Raw genomic sequence first — 14,826 nt, 5'->3', positions numbered from 1 at the left:
GACATCACCCATTTTCCCCAGGCATCCTTTGTGGCCACTCTCAGAGAAAAAATACTGGTTTGGGGTGGACAATTTCTGTTTGATACACTAATGGCATTTCTGATATGCTTATGCTTTAAAAATCAGAAACAGTGTTATAATAAGCATCTCCCCAAAACTGAATTCAGAAATCAAATGATTTCCCAGTTCTTCTACTTCTTACCCTGCTAATACCTTCCAGCACTGTGTTAATAATAGCATCACCTTGATAGCTCATATTCTGCTTTTTTAAAAAATGGTTAATCGTTTACTGTGTGCCTAGCACTGTACTATTGATACAAGATAATCAGGTTGGACACAGTCCCTGTCCCACATAGGACTCATAGTCTCAATCCCCATTTTACAGATGAGGTAATTGAGGCACAGAGAAGTGAAGTGACTTGCCCAAGGTCATACAGCAGCAGACAAGTGGTGGAGCCGGTATTAGAAGCAGCGTGACTCAGTGGAAAGAGCACGGGCTTTGGAGTCAGAGGTCATGGGGTCCAATCCTGGCTCTGCCACTTGTCAGCTGTGTGACTTTGGGCAAGTCACATTACTTCTTGAGGCCTCAGTTACCTCACCTGTAAAATGGGGATGAAGACTGTGAGCCCCCCGTGGGACAACCTGATCACCATGTAACCTCCCCAGTGCTTTGAACAGTGCTTTGCACATAGTAAGCACTTAATAAATACTATCATTATTATCCTTCTGACTCCCAAACCTCTGGCTATATGTTTTTCAGATGTATTGGCACTTGGTCAATCTTTTCCCCTCCCATCTACTTATGTGCAGAAATACTCTGATTCTGAAACAGTTTTGGGGGACCTAGCAGGAATCTGAAGGAGCCAGGAAAAGTAGTTCTGATCATCAAGACACTAGGGGAGAGTACAGTGGATTTGTGGAGAGATTGTAAGAGAGATCAAGGAGAGAGAGAAAGAAGTAGAACCGCTAGGTCTTAGGAAAATGGCTTGATTTAGAATCAAAGCTGCCATCCCAAAGCCTTTGGAGTGCATGCCTGTGTGTACTCCTTAGTGAAAGAGAGTCTTGTCTTATGCTGTCGAATTGTGTCTGACCCATAACGAAGCCATGGACATATAACTCCCAGAATGCCCCACCTCCAGAGATAGACCCACAGAGTTTTCTTGGTAAAAATCCAGAAGTGGTTTACCATTGCCTCCTTCCGTGCAGTAAACTTGAATCTCCACCCTCTACTCCTCTTCCGGGACACTGTTGCCTATCAGAGGGGAGTTTTGACTTGTAGCAGATTGCCATCCACTCATTAGCTACTGGCCAAGCAAGGAATGGAATGGGCAGGCCTCTGCTTGACTCTCCCTCCCGTAGTTGAGACTGGTAGAGTACTGGAAACACGCCAGGTGTGACCCTGAGAGGGGGAAAGGGAGTACTTGGTGCTTATATTGTTTTCCCTGTAGCCATTCCCTTAGTACGGGGCTTGGCACAAAGCATAAACTGAACATTTGCCACTATTTATCTTAGGGAGTGGAGATTCTGGAGTTGGCAGGGAAAACATCAAGCATTCTTTCATCCTAAAACAAGGGCTTCCTGGACCCGGCAATAACCAGGACAACAGAATCCTGAGGAGGCAACTCCTGGTGCTACTGAACTGAGCCGCAGAGTCTCCTCACCTTGCTGAACGAAGGAGCCGTAGACAAACCACATGGAATTGTAGAGCGTGGTCGAAGTCACGGAGCCCATCTGCAAACGCGGGGGGTTCAGCCAGTTCAGAAGGTAGACCAGGAGTCCCACCAGCAGCACGGTCCCAGCAATGCAGGCCCACAAGGAGAGGTCAAACGGGGCCAAGCAGGCGAACATGTCCATCGTCTTCTCCGCCCTGCGGAGCAGCACGCCCACTGAATAGTCCAGGTAACGAGTTGTGAAGTCCACCACGTTTTCCCGAGCCGGGGTGATGGTTAAAGCAGAAATCCCTATGTCAGCTCGCTGAAAAATGGAAAGAGAAAGGAATGCATTAGCAGCATGAGCAACGGATACAATCTCGGCTCCGACGTGATTTACTGTGGCTCTGCTCATCCTGGAAAAAAAAAAAGCCCCCACAGGTGCCGCGGGCAATAGCTCTCGTCTGTTTTAGGAAGGCTGGGAAACTCTACACTGGCCGTGGAAAGAATAGTTTCCCCATGAATCTTACACCTCTTAGAGCAAGCCTTGTCCCAACAGCCACAGACAAATTAGTTTGCCCACATTATTAGTGTACATGAAATCAGGGAAGAATATTTCACACCCGGATAATGGCTGGAGGAAATCCGCTCTGGTTTTCTTGCTCGGGTCTATCAGCTCCTTCATTATCCTAGTGATACAAGGCAAGGTTTATGTAGACATTTTAACAGAAAATGATTTCCCCCCCAATCTGAAATAATTCTTAACATTTCCGTGACAGGAGATTCTTGCAAAACACCACAGTTGGTCATTACCTTTGGTTAGGGCTTTGTGTGTCGGAGATGCCTCTATTCTGCACAGAAACAGATTTTATGCATATTTGACTTTCTGGTTTTCACCCCTGTTACGTTGCCCTGATTCCTCTATCCTCCCAGGGGTGGAAGATGAGTTTAATTCTTCCAACCTCTGAAATCCTTCGGGAATCCATTAAAGACTAAGAGGACTGAGGCTGCTCTTGGAGAATAATCGGGTTGTTGTTTCCCGTGGGAGCCAACCAGATTGTAGTGATAGGGACAGAAGATTTGCAAAAGATTACTTTCCTTAGTGCACACACAATTAGAACTTCTTGGAAACAAAGTGGGGATAACATTATGCTTAATGGACACCAACTAAAGCCCGATCACCTGTGAATCAGTTTGGGAGTCCATCAAGTGGGATGTAGCATAGCTTAGTGGAAAACACACAGGACTATGAGTCAGGAGACCTGGATTCTAATTCTGGCTCCACCACTTGTTTGCTGGGTGACCTGGGGCAAATTGCTTAACTTCTCTGTACTGCCATTTCCTCAACTGTAGTATGGGCAGTCAGAACCTGATAGACTGTGAGACCCTCAAAGGACAGGGTCCCTGTCTTATTCCCTCTTGGTTACTCTTTCCCAGTGCCGAGTACAGTTCTCTGAAACCAGGAAGTGCTTAATGAATATTATTTCTACTACTTGTTCTCTCATCCCCTTTGAGTAACAGGCCCTATGGGAAGGGCTGTGTCTGATATGAGAGAAGCAGCGTGGCTCAGTGGAAAGAGCCCAGGCTTGGGAGTCAGAGGTCACGAGTTCTAATCCCGGCTCTGCCAATTGTCAGCTGTGTGGCTTTGGGCAAGTCACTTAACTTCTCTGGGCCACAGTTACCTCATCTGTAAAATGGGGATTAAGATTGTGAGCCCCACGTGGGACCACCTGATGACCCTGTATCCCCCCAGTGCTTAGAACAGTGCTTTGCACATAGTAAGTGCTTAACAAATACTATTATTATCTACCCCAGAACTTAGCACAATGCTTGGAATGTAATAAGCACTTAAAATATACCACAATTGCTATTATTATCATCGCTATTACTAATAAAAATAATTAAAGCTTCTGCTTCTTGTGGGCAATAATGAATCACTGCTATGATTAAGACAGATGGAGCCCCATACAGAACAACATCACAATGCAGGAGGTGGAAGGGACAGAACACATCCCCCTTGGGTGAGCACTTTCCTGTTTTGATTCCTTCAGCCGTGGAAAGTCTCCTCCTCAGCACTTTGTGGAATAAAAGGGGCATTTAACATTACCGCTCTATGAACATCATCTAAAGTCTGGTCACTTATTCATCTGTTTGGGATTCCATCACCTGGGACATAGAGTAGACGTTGAGCCAGATTCTTCCTGTCCTCAGGGCCTAGAAGTTATAGCTTGTTTAATGTCACTTCCCAAACCAGAACTTCCAGCTGTGTTTGTTTGGGACCTAGTGAACCCAGACAGGGGGTTGGTGAGCACCTCTGCTCCCATCACTGAGGAAGGCCAGGGTTTTGGGGTTAAGTTTGACCAAGGTTGGGGAGGGGATAGGATGGTTCTCATGGATGGTTTGACTAAAGTCCCGGGAAGTGTAGGTGCCCTGGATTACTGGAGATTTGGAACAATGATGTTTGAAGGAATTGTGGGATACAGACCTTTTCGCATCATCTGCAGCCGTTTATGTGGCATAAGAAGATTAAGAAGAAAGATCCCAAGCACACATTTGCCAGTGAAGAGATGTCGGGAGAAGTGCGGTTCAGTAGCCATTTACCTCAGCCCAACAGCCTCTGCTGACTGTGAGCCCGCTGTTGGGTAGGGACCGTCTCTATCTGTTGCCAACTTGGACTTTCCAAGCACTTAGTACAGTGCTCTGCACACAGTAAGCACTCAATAAATTCGATTGACTGAATGAATATCTGACATGTGCGTATTTATTTGTACATATTTGTACGTATTTATTACTCTATTTTATTTGTACATATTCTATTTATTTTATTTTGTTAATATGTTTTGTCTCCCCCTTCTAGACTGTGAGCCTGCTGTTGGGTAGGGACCGTCTCTATATGTTGCCAACTTGGACTTCCCAAGCGCTTAGTACAGTGCTCTGCACACAGTAAGCACTCAATAAATACAGTTGAATGAATGAATGAATGAACTGCTTCCATCTTTGGTTTCGCTGGGCCTGTGCAATGAAATCAAAGATGAGAGAACCCTGGAGTTTTTGAGTTTCAACCTAGGGGCCCCAGTCTACTGGTTGCCATACTCTGGGAAGCCATTTGGCCTTTGATCTTAACAGTAGTCCCTACCTCTGTCCCATTTCTGTCATTCCTGGCAAACTGGCTTGCAACCACTCTCTCAGACCCTAACAAACTCAACACCTGCCAGGCTGTCTGCTCACTGACAGCTGGAGAGTCCCTTAGGGACCAGAAGCATCTGACTCCATAATAATTTTACAGGGAAGTACCAGAATTAATCTCTGAAGCCAATTCACCTTCCACAGGCCTGTGTTCTGCTATTGTATTTTTTCTCCTAACTAATAAGCTCGGTTCCTATCCGATGGAGATTAATAACCTGCCACAGAATGAAAGGGAATCTGTGTTACCTGAATATCACAGAATTACTTGTATATGAATTGAAACTCCCAAATTGGTCCTTTGGAGAGAATGTTTCCCAGATGCTGGGCCTCCAGGCTGGGGTCAGGCCTCCCAGACTGATTAGCTAGATGTTCTTAGCATTTCTATACCCCAGTCGCCCTATTTATGAAAGAAAGCAGTGGTGCCTAGATGTTCTCATTGGGATATTTAACTCAGTAATTACTCAAATGGCTCACATGGTGAGCAAATCAACTATAGAGCATGATGGGTTTGGAATGGCTAGCGTGGATGCCCCCAGGTTTTCAGACAGCTGGAGGGATGAGAGGTGAGGATCTCCTCCAAGAGGCCTTCCCAGACTAAGCCTCACTTTTCCCCATTTCTCACTCCCTTCTGCATCTCCTGACTTGCTCCCTTTGCTCTTCCCCCTTCTCCGTCCCACAGCTCTTAGTTATATATCTGTAATTTTAATTATTTTTATTGATGTCTGCCTCCCTCCACCCAGAGTGTAAACTCAATGTGGGCAGGGAATGTCACTGTTAATTGTTGTATTGTACTCTCCTAAGAGCTTAGTACTATGTTCTGCGCACAGTAAGTGCTCAATAAATACAATTGAATGAATGGATGGTATACTTAACCCGGTCTAGCTCTGGGCATAGAGGACCAGGAAACCCTTTTTATTTTATTTATTTTTTTAAATGTTATTTGTTAAGTGCTGTCTCCATGCCAGCCACTGTACTAAGCACTGGGATACATACAAGCTAAACAGGTTGGCTCCAATCCATGCCCCACATGGGGCTGACAGTCATAATCCCCAATTTACAGATGTAACTGAGGCACTGAGAAGTTGAGTGACTTGCCCAAGGCCACACAGCAGACAAGTTGTAGAGGCAATATTAGAACTCCACAGTCTTCTAGACTGTGAGCCCGCTGTTTGGTAGGGACCGTCTCTATATGTTGCCAACTTGTACTTCCCAAGCACTTAGTATAGTGCTCTGCACACAGTAAGCGCTCAATAAATATGATTGAATGAATGAATGAATGAACTCAGGTTCTCTGAGTTCCAGGCCCAAGCTTTACCTACTGGACCACACTGTTTCTTATGGTATTTGTTAAGCATTATGCGCCAGACACTGTAATAAGTACTTCTAACAGGAAATCCATTTTTCCTGGGCACTCTTAGCCAGCTGCGGTTCTGAGGGTGACAAGGACCCAGGGGTTTCAAGGAGGCTGAGCAGAATTGAATATCCCCCAGTGCCTCCAAAGTCCTCAGGGACTACAGTGAGCTCATATATATTTCATCACCATGGAATAACAGAGTTCTTTCAGGCCACTGGACTAAATTGGATTCCCCAGCTGGCATTGATAAAGACCAGATCACAAGTGGTTACCCCTGGCCTTACCTAAACTCACAAATTCAGGGGCTTCAATGCCCTTGGATTAGGACCAGTATCCCCATGACTAGGAGGACTCCTAATAGGCCTGGTACAGTAAACAATGATGCTGCTTTTATATTTTCAGGTGCTTACTACTACTACTAATAATGATGATGGTATTTGTTAAGCGTTTACTATGTGCAAAGCACTGTTCTAAGCACTGGGGAGGTTACAAGGTGATCAGGTTGTCCCACGGGGGGCTCACAGTTTTAATCCCCATTTTACAGATGAGGAAACTGAAGCACAGAGAAGTTAAGTGACTTGCCCAAAGTCACACAGCTGACAGTTGGCGGAGCCATAATTTGAACTCATGACCTCTGACTCCAAAGTCCGTGCTCTTTCCATTGAGCCATGCTGCAAGGCATCATGCTAAACTCTGGGGTAGATACAAGCTAATCAGGTTGGACACAGCCCTTGTTCCACTTGGGGTTCACCGTCTTAATCCCCATTTTACAGATGAGGTAACTGAGGCACAAAGAAGTGAAGTGACTTGTCCAAGGTCACCCAGTAGATAGTGGTGGAACTGCTTAGACAGGGACCTGTCCCAGGGCCCTGAAACCACAGAAATGCTCACCAGAGCTTGACACCTTCACAGGTGGCCAAATGTCAATTGTTCCTTGAAGAGTCAGGTCAGGTCAGGGAAAGCACTGACTCCTTAGGGTGCTTGGCCTCATTCAAAAAGCCTGATCCAATCATTCATAAGTACTTGGTCTCACAGTGCTGAATAGGTGAAGGCACTGATATGAATAGATTGTTGGACGGGGAAGTACTTATGCAACATTTTTACCCTTGCTTAAAAATTAGCCATAAGCAAGTTTTCCCACTGAATGTGAAGAAAGACATTTAGAGGCCAATACTGGCCTAGAGGGGGTTGTCTGTGAGGCACTTTATGCCTGTAGACCAAAGGCCCACATTTCACTGTTGCCCCATCTTCTTGCCATTTACTTAATGGTATTTGTTTAGCACTTACTATGTGCCCAGCACTGTTCTAAGTGATGGAAATTTTCTTTGATAGTGGTTCTTGGGAAGATATCTCCCCAGTGGTATATAGTATTAGGTCACTAGATGTTCAGCATTCATTCATTCATTCATTCAATCATATTTATTAAGCGCTTACTGTGTGCAGAGCACTGTACTAAGCACTTGGGAAGTACAAATCGGCAACATATAGAGACGGTCCCCACCCATCAACGGGCTCACAGTCTAGAAGGGGGAGACAAACAACAAAACAAAACAAGTAGACAGGTGTCAATGCCACCAAATTAAATAGAATTATTGCTATATCATCATCATCATCATCAATCGTATTTATCGAGTGCTTACTATGTGCAGAGCACTGTACTAAGTGCTTGGGAAGTACAAATTGGCAACATATAGAGACAGTCCCTACCCAACAGTGGGCTCACAGTCTAAAAGGGGGAGGCAGAGAACAAAACCAAACATACTAACAAAATAAAATAAATAGAATAGATATGTACAAATAAAATTAATAGAGTAATAAATATGTACAAACATCTATACATATATACAGGTGCTGTGGGGAAGGGAAGGAGGTAAGTTGGGGGGATGGAGAGGGGGACGAGGGCAAGAGGAAGGAAGGGGCTCAGTCTGGGAAGGCCTCCTGGAGGAGGTGAGCTCTCAGTAGGGTCTTGAAGGGAGGAAGAGAGCTAGCTTGGCGGATGGGCAGAGGGAGGGCATTCCAGGCCCGGGGGATGACGTGGGCCGGGGATCGATGGCGGGACAGGCGAGAGCGAGGTACGGTGAGGAGATTAGCAGCGGAGGAGTGGAGGGTGCGGGCTGGGCTGTAGAAGGAGAGAAGGGAGGTGAGGTAGGAGGGGGCGAGGTGATGGAGAGCCTTGAAGCCCAGGGTGAGGAGTTTCTGCCTGACGTGCAGATTGATTGGTAGCCACTGGAGATTTTTGAGGAGGGGAGTAATATGCCCAGAGCATATTACTGGACAAAGATAATCCGGGCAGCAGCATGAAGTATGGATTGAAGTGGAGAGAGACACGAGGATGGGAGATCAGAGAGAAGGCTGATGCAGTAGTCTAGACGGGATAGGATGAGAGCTTGAATGAGCAGGGTAGTGGTTGGGATGGAGAGGAAAGGGCGGATCTTGGCAATGTTGTGGAGTTGAGACCGGCAGGTTTTGGTCACGGCTTGGATGTGAGGGGTGAATGAGAGAGCGGAGTCGAGGATGACACCAAGGTTGCGGGCTTGTGAGATGGGAAGGATGGTAGTGCTGTCAACAGAGATGGGAAAGTCAGGGAGAGGGCAAGGTTTGGGAGGGATGACAAGGAGTTCAGTCTTCGACATGTTGAGCTTTAGGTGGCGGGCAGACATCCAAACGGAGATGTCCTGAAGGCAGGAGGAGATGCGAGCCTGGAGAGAGGGGGAGAGAGCAGGGGCAGAGATGTAGATCTGGGTGTCATCAGCGTAGAGATGATAGTTGAAGCTGTGGGAGCGAATGAGGTCACCACGGGAGTGCGTGTAGATCAAGAACAGAAGGGGACCAAGCACTGAACCTTGGGGAACCCCCACAGTAAGAGGATGGGAGGGGGAGGAGGAGCCTGCAAAAGAGACTGAGAAAGAACGACCGGAGAGGTAAGAGGAGAACCAGGAGAGGACGGAGTCTGTGAAGCCAAGGTCAGATAGTGTGTTGAGAAGAAGGGGGTGATCCACAGTGTCAAAGGCAGCTGAGAGGTCGAGGAGGATACACGTCATTATTAAAATAGAGTAATAGAGTAGTTCACAGTCTCTGCATTAGTGATGTAGGAATGAGAAGAAGCATAAGCACAGGCCTGGGGGTCAGGAGGATCCAGGTTCTAATCCTGACTCTGCCACTTGTTTCCTATGTGAACTTGTGCAAGCCATTTAATTTCTCTGTCCCTCAGTTACCTTATCTGTAGAATTTGGCTTGAGATTGTGAGCCCCAGGTGGGACAGGGACTGCGTCCAACCTAATTACCTGGTATCTACTCCAGTGCTTAGTATAATGTCTGGCACATAATAAGCACTTAACAAATACTAGTAAAAAAAAGTAGTCCCTGAGACGCTATGATGCATAAAAATAGGAATAGTTCTTTGATCATACAAAGGAAGTAAAGTGTTCTGTAAAGTATTAATTCTCAGGCTGATTTGTCTTCCCTGCACAAAGAAACTTAATTATTTCTCTTTGAAACAAATGTGGTTGGAAGTGAGAAACGATCACAAGAGGAAAGGTGCAGGGAATAAGGCTTGGTCTGGATCTGTTAATATTTTTTAAACTTAGAACGTATTGAAAACAAGGTTATTGCCACATCACAACTTTGCAACATTAATTCTCTACAGATATTTTTGGACTCTATGGTCTAATTACACAGTTTGGTCATTATCCAGGGTCCTTGGTTCTTCCTCCTTCTCTTAATCTTTGACCCCTGTGCAGGGTCGTTGGATTAATATTGAGTAATGGATGAGCACAGAATTATTTGGAAATGGTGGACTGGAAGGAGGAATTTCATTCTGGGAACTCCCTGCTCCCAGTAAAGTCCATACCTCTCTAAGTACTTATATAATCGCGCCCTCTAATTACTTATGTAATCACCCCACCATGGCCTGCCCCATAGCATTTATGTACCTATTCTTATACTAGGCTGCTTCCTCTACTTAAAAAAATGTGGTATTTGTTAAGCTCTTATTATGTGCCTGGCACCGTACTAAGTGCTGGGGTAGGTAAGAGAAAATCGGGATGGACACAGTCCTACTTGTAATTTATTTTAATGTCTGCCTCCCCAGCTAGACTGTAAATTCCCTAAGGGTGGGGATTGTGTCTACCAACTCTATTGGATTTTCCCAAATACTTACCCCAGAGCTCTGCACACAGTAAGTGCTTAATAAATACCATTGGTTGGTTGATGGAATGAACAATGAACCTCACAATACTTCGGTCATGTAGACTTTGGAAGGAGGTGGTTTCTGGTTCATAGAGACACTTGTGGGTGGGGAGGATGAGGGTGTTTTAAGTCTTCCCCAAAAGTCCACATGCCTCTCAAGATAACCTCAGGAGTTGTGCACATAGACCAAACACTCCACTCTATATATGTGTAGAGAGATTGTAGATTTATGCAATCTCTCTCTAAACAAAAATAGTTGTGCGTACCTAATTTATGTACTCTGGCCAAATCGTGATAACATTTTAGCTTAGCACCACGGACGGGTTGCCATATATAAGAGTGGGTCACTACATCATAGGCTTTGATGTACTGCATTCATTAATGGTGCTGTTGATTTAAAAGTCTTCATTGGAATTAGCTTGGATGATTTTAAGGAGTTTAGTGTCTGCCTGCTATAAGAAGGACAATTACTTATATGACCTAGTTTCACCAGGAGAGCCAGGTTTCAGGTGGTTGGTTCAGGATCCTGGAAATGCCTTGCAATACTCCAGAAAACTGGGCTGGTCTGAGACTCCAAGAATTAACTCTGCATATTCGTGATCCTAGTTTTTACTCTGATTTCATTTTTAGTCTGATTTCATAAACCATGAGCAATGCCATTACTGGGCCATGTCCATGAACCATCCAGCCCAGGACTCTTTCTCTTCACAGGGGCACCAGGATCCACAGAAGTATTTCATGATGGAAGGCCACCATCCTAACTGGGGATGACCATTCTTCCAGTCTGTTCTACCAATTTAGGGTCTACAACCCTTCCAATGAGAACAAATTCCAAATGCTTGGACATAGAGATTGCTCAGTTCCACACACTCTCAATCAAAAAATCGATCAATTGTATTTATTGAAGCCTTACTTTGTGCTGAGCTTTGTAAGAGGCCCTTGGGAAGAGTACGGTATGTCAGAGTTGTAAGTCCACAGTGAGCTAACAGTCTAGAAGGGGTTACAGACAGTAATATAAGTAAATTACAGATATATACATTACGGATATTTATATAAAGGTACTCTACTTGGATCCAGAGAGCTTAGACTCACAGTCAAGGTGGCACGACCTTGGGGGCATTGGGCCTTGAAATCTTCTCAGTGGGGAAGACACCACTTCTTCCCTGTATTTCCCTCTCCCTCAGGCTAGCCAAGTAAAAATGAGCACACCATGGAAGAGCTGGGGATTCACTAGGGGAAGAAGGCGGAGGGCCTCCAAGGCAATATTTCCAGGGCAGCGCTCCTCCCTGTGTCCATCATCATTTCCCTCCTTCTCTGGAGGTGACACTCCTATTGAGGAATCCATGTTCCTCCACTAGAACAAATTCCCTGCCTTGCCTCTGGAGAGTCTATATTCTGAGAAGAAATGTCTTAAGAGGTGCCGCGGTACCAACCAGTTTTGGTTCTGGCTCCAAAACTTAATTTTCTTTGCCGGAGAGCAGGGGCTAGCTACCCTTCTTTGGCACCATCAGTATTTATTCAAATCTCCATCACAAGTCATTTTTAAGCAGAGATAAAGTGGAAGTCCAACTGGCTGATTTTTACCATTTAAGAGCACCTCGGAAAGAAGTTGGGGAAAGAGGTGGAGACTTCTGGCTAAAATTAAGATTTTATTTTACATTGTCTGTAAATTTAATCATCCACACCATGGACAATCGAGAGTTTATTGAGCAGTTTTCCAGTGCTGGAAAAAGGGCCACATCTGTCACACTCGGAGATCATTTAAATTCTGATAAGATCCAATGGTTGGTTTTTACTTATGGTACATATAAAGTGCTTACTATGTGTCAAGTACGGTGGTAGACACAAGATAATCAGATTGGACAAAGATCTCTGAACCACAAAGTAATTGCAATCTGAGAGGGAGAGACAAAAGGGATTTCCCCTCTGCTACTCATTACTACACAATTTCACCAATGAGAAAACTGAGGCACAGAGAACTTAAGTGAGTTGCCCAAGGTCGCACAGCAGGCAAGAGGCAAAGCCAGGACCAAGATTCTCTGACCCCTAATTCTGTGCTTTTTCAACTAGGCCAGGCTGAAACAGGTCATTTAAGGAAAGGAACCTATCTATGTTTCTAGTAAATTTAGTCATATAATTTTCTTCCTAGGTGAGACCACATTACTTGTGTGGTTCTGTGTTTTTCTCCTACCACAAGAAAATTTTAAGAACACAATGTACGAAGCTCACATTCTTTTCCAAGAATATTGTCTTAGCAAATAACAGTTGGTCAGGACTCCTCAATAAGCCTTAATTTAAAACAATGGGGAGGAAATAATGGCTTCCATTTGAATATCAAAATATTCATAGCAGTCAGTATCTATTTGTTCAAATCTAGACTCCACAAATGTTAATTACACTAACGTTTAGAAGTACTGCTGCCAAGGCCAAATAGAAACAGTGTTTCCGAGGCATATGCAGTTTTATTGATACCTAGTGTTACCAAATACACTTTCAACTAACCAACAGTGTTTATAAGCTGAACGAGATGATGTTATCAATCTGATTGGTTCATATTGAAAACATGAGTTTCCCTCAATTTTTTTCTTTTGCTGAGTGTTAAGAAAGTAACCCAGAAAGGCAACAAGATCAGTTTAGTCCTCACTGTAGTCATTCACTCTGAATCTTCCCCTAAAATATCCAGGACGGACTGATCTGACTGATCTATCTCCAAGCCTGGAGTGAGGTCAATGGGTGGTAAGCAGACCTAGGGCAGTGACCTCCTGTTGACTGACTGGCAACTACAAAGCACATCCTCTAGACTGTGGGCAGGGAATGTGCCTACCAACTCTATTATATTGTACTCTGCCAAGTGCTTAGTACAGTGCCCTGCAAACTGTAAGCACTCAATAGACATTATTGATCGATTGGTTGGTGGATCCATAACTAAGCTCCCCTGTTCCAATTTGCTAAAGTATTAGCCATTTTTCCACCAGCCCTGTTCTTTGACTGGACTGCCCTTGCCACTATATTCTCATTTGAGATTGGTCCATGTGTGTTTCCAAACAAGGCTCTAACTAAACCCAGGGCACCTCATCTGGTTGGAAGGCAGTTCTTCCTGGTCAGTCGAGGGTCATGGAGACTGATCGAATGTCATCTCCATCCACGGAAGAGACGGATGTCCAGTCGGATGGTGAGCCTTTCAGTTGGAGGCTGCTTCTAGTGGCCGGGTACCAATTCCTATAGACAAGACACTATCTCATCAGAGGTGGCCATTGTACCACCATAGGTGGACATCTATTAATCTCAACAGTGGGGCTACAGTGAATTTTTCTTCCTGATGACTGTGGCTGTTCGTTACTCTGAGAGAGGAGTTGTGCTGTTGGCTGGGTTTTTTTTTAATGTTATTGCGGCCATGGCCTCTTTAGAGTAGTTTAATTTTACTGTGATTTCACCTGCAGTAGGTGAGATGGTAACCCACCAAACCTATCAATCAATCATATTTATTGAGTGCTTTCTCTATGCAGAGCACTGTACTAAACGTTTGGAAACCTATACCAGAAATAATAATAATAATGATAATAATTATGGTATTTGTTAAGCTCTTTACTAAGTGCCAGGCACTGAACTAAATGCTAGGGTGGATGCAAAAAAATCAGGTGGGACACAGTCCCTCTCCCACCTGGGGCTCACAGACTTAATCCCCATTTTACAGATGCGGTAACTGAGGCATAGAGAAGTGAAGTGACTTTTCCAAGGTCACATAGCAGACTAGTGGCAGAGTTGGGATTAGAGTCCATGACCTTTTTTACTTCCAGGCCCATGCTCTATCCACTACGCCATGGACTGATGGACCGATGGACCTTCACAAAAGCTTTGCTTTTGCAGCATCAATCCTGCCTTTTGCTAAACGAAGCTAATCGAAACTCGGAAGACAAATTAGCACAATCTGAACACCTTCCAGCCCTGGAATTGGAGTTGTTAGGGGCACAGCGAAAAGATGTGAGGACAGTACCATCCTTATTCCACTCCACCACATCCCGCAGTAGAATTTTGCCATGGTATAACAGAGGGATCCTGAGCCTCAGAATGGAGGAGGTGGCTGGATTTAAAATGGGATCTAGCATCCCCCATTACATGTCCCTTTCGCCCCCTCAGATTCAGGAGCCATAGGAATGGAGGGAGAGCTCAAACTCTGTTTCTGACATAGGGGTGGGGTTAGGGAAGTGTTCTTGGGGTTGAGAAATCTCTCTCCCGGTGGCCCTGATTTCCAAGTGGGAATATCCCTATCCTATCCCTATTGGAGGAGCAGCATGGCTCAGTGGAAAGAGCATGGGCTTTGGAGTCAGAGGTCATGGGTTTGAATTTCGGCTCCGCCACATGTCTGCTGTGTGACCTTGGGCAAGTCATTTAACTTCTCTGAGCCTCAGTTACCTCATCTGTAAAATGGGGATTAAGACTGTGAGCCCC

At 45.0% G+C, this 14,826-nt stretch overlaps 1 protein-coding gene across 2 annotated transcripts in view; it reads right to left on the bottom strand.

The window, feature by feature from the left end:
* GRID2 (glutamate ionotropic receptor delta type subunit 2) overlaps positions 1-14,826 on the bottom strand; it is a 924,709-nt gene that overhangs the window by 146,000 nt on the left and 763,883 nt on the right. For both annotated transcript variants that reach the window (XM_038755327.1, XM_038755326.1), the window contains exon 11: positions 1,662-1,974. In XM_038755327.1, the coding sequence (XP_038611255.1) occupies positions 1,662-1,974 (313 nt within the window). The remainder of the gene's footprint in view (positions 1-1,661; positions 1,975-14,826) is intronic.

This window comes from Tachyglossus aculeatus, chromosome 12 (genome assembly GCF_015852505.1).
Source record: "Tachyglossus aculeatus isolate mTacAcu1 chromosome 12, mTacAcu1.pri, whole genome shotgun sequence".
Lineage (NCBI taxonomy): Eukaryota > Metazoa > Chordata > Mammalia > Monotremata > Tachyglossidae > Tachyglossus > Tachyglossus aculeatus.
The sequence above is the reverse complement of the archived record's forward strand: the minus strand, read 5'-3'. Positions and strand labels throughout refer to the sequence as shown.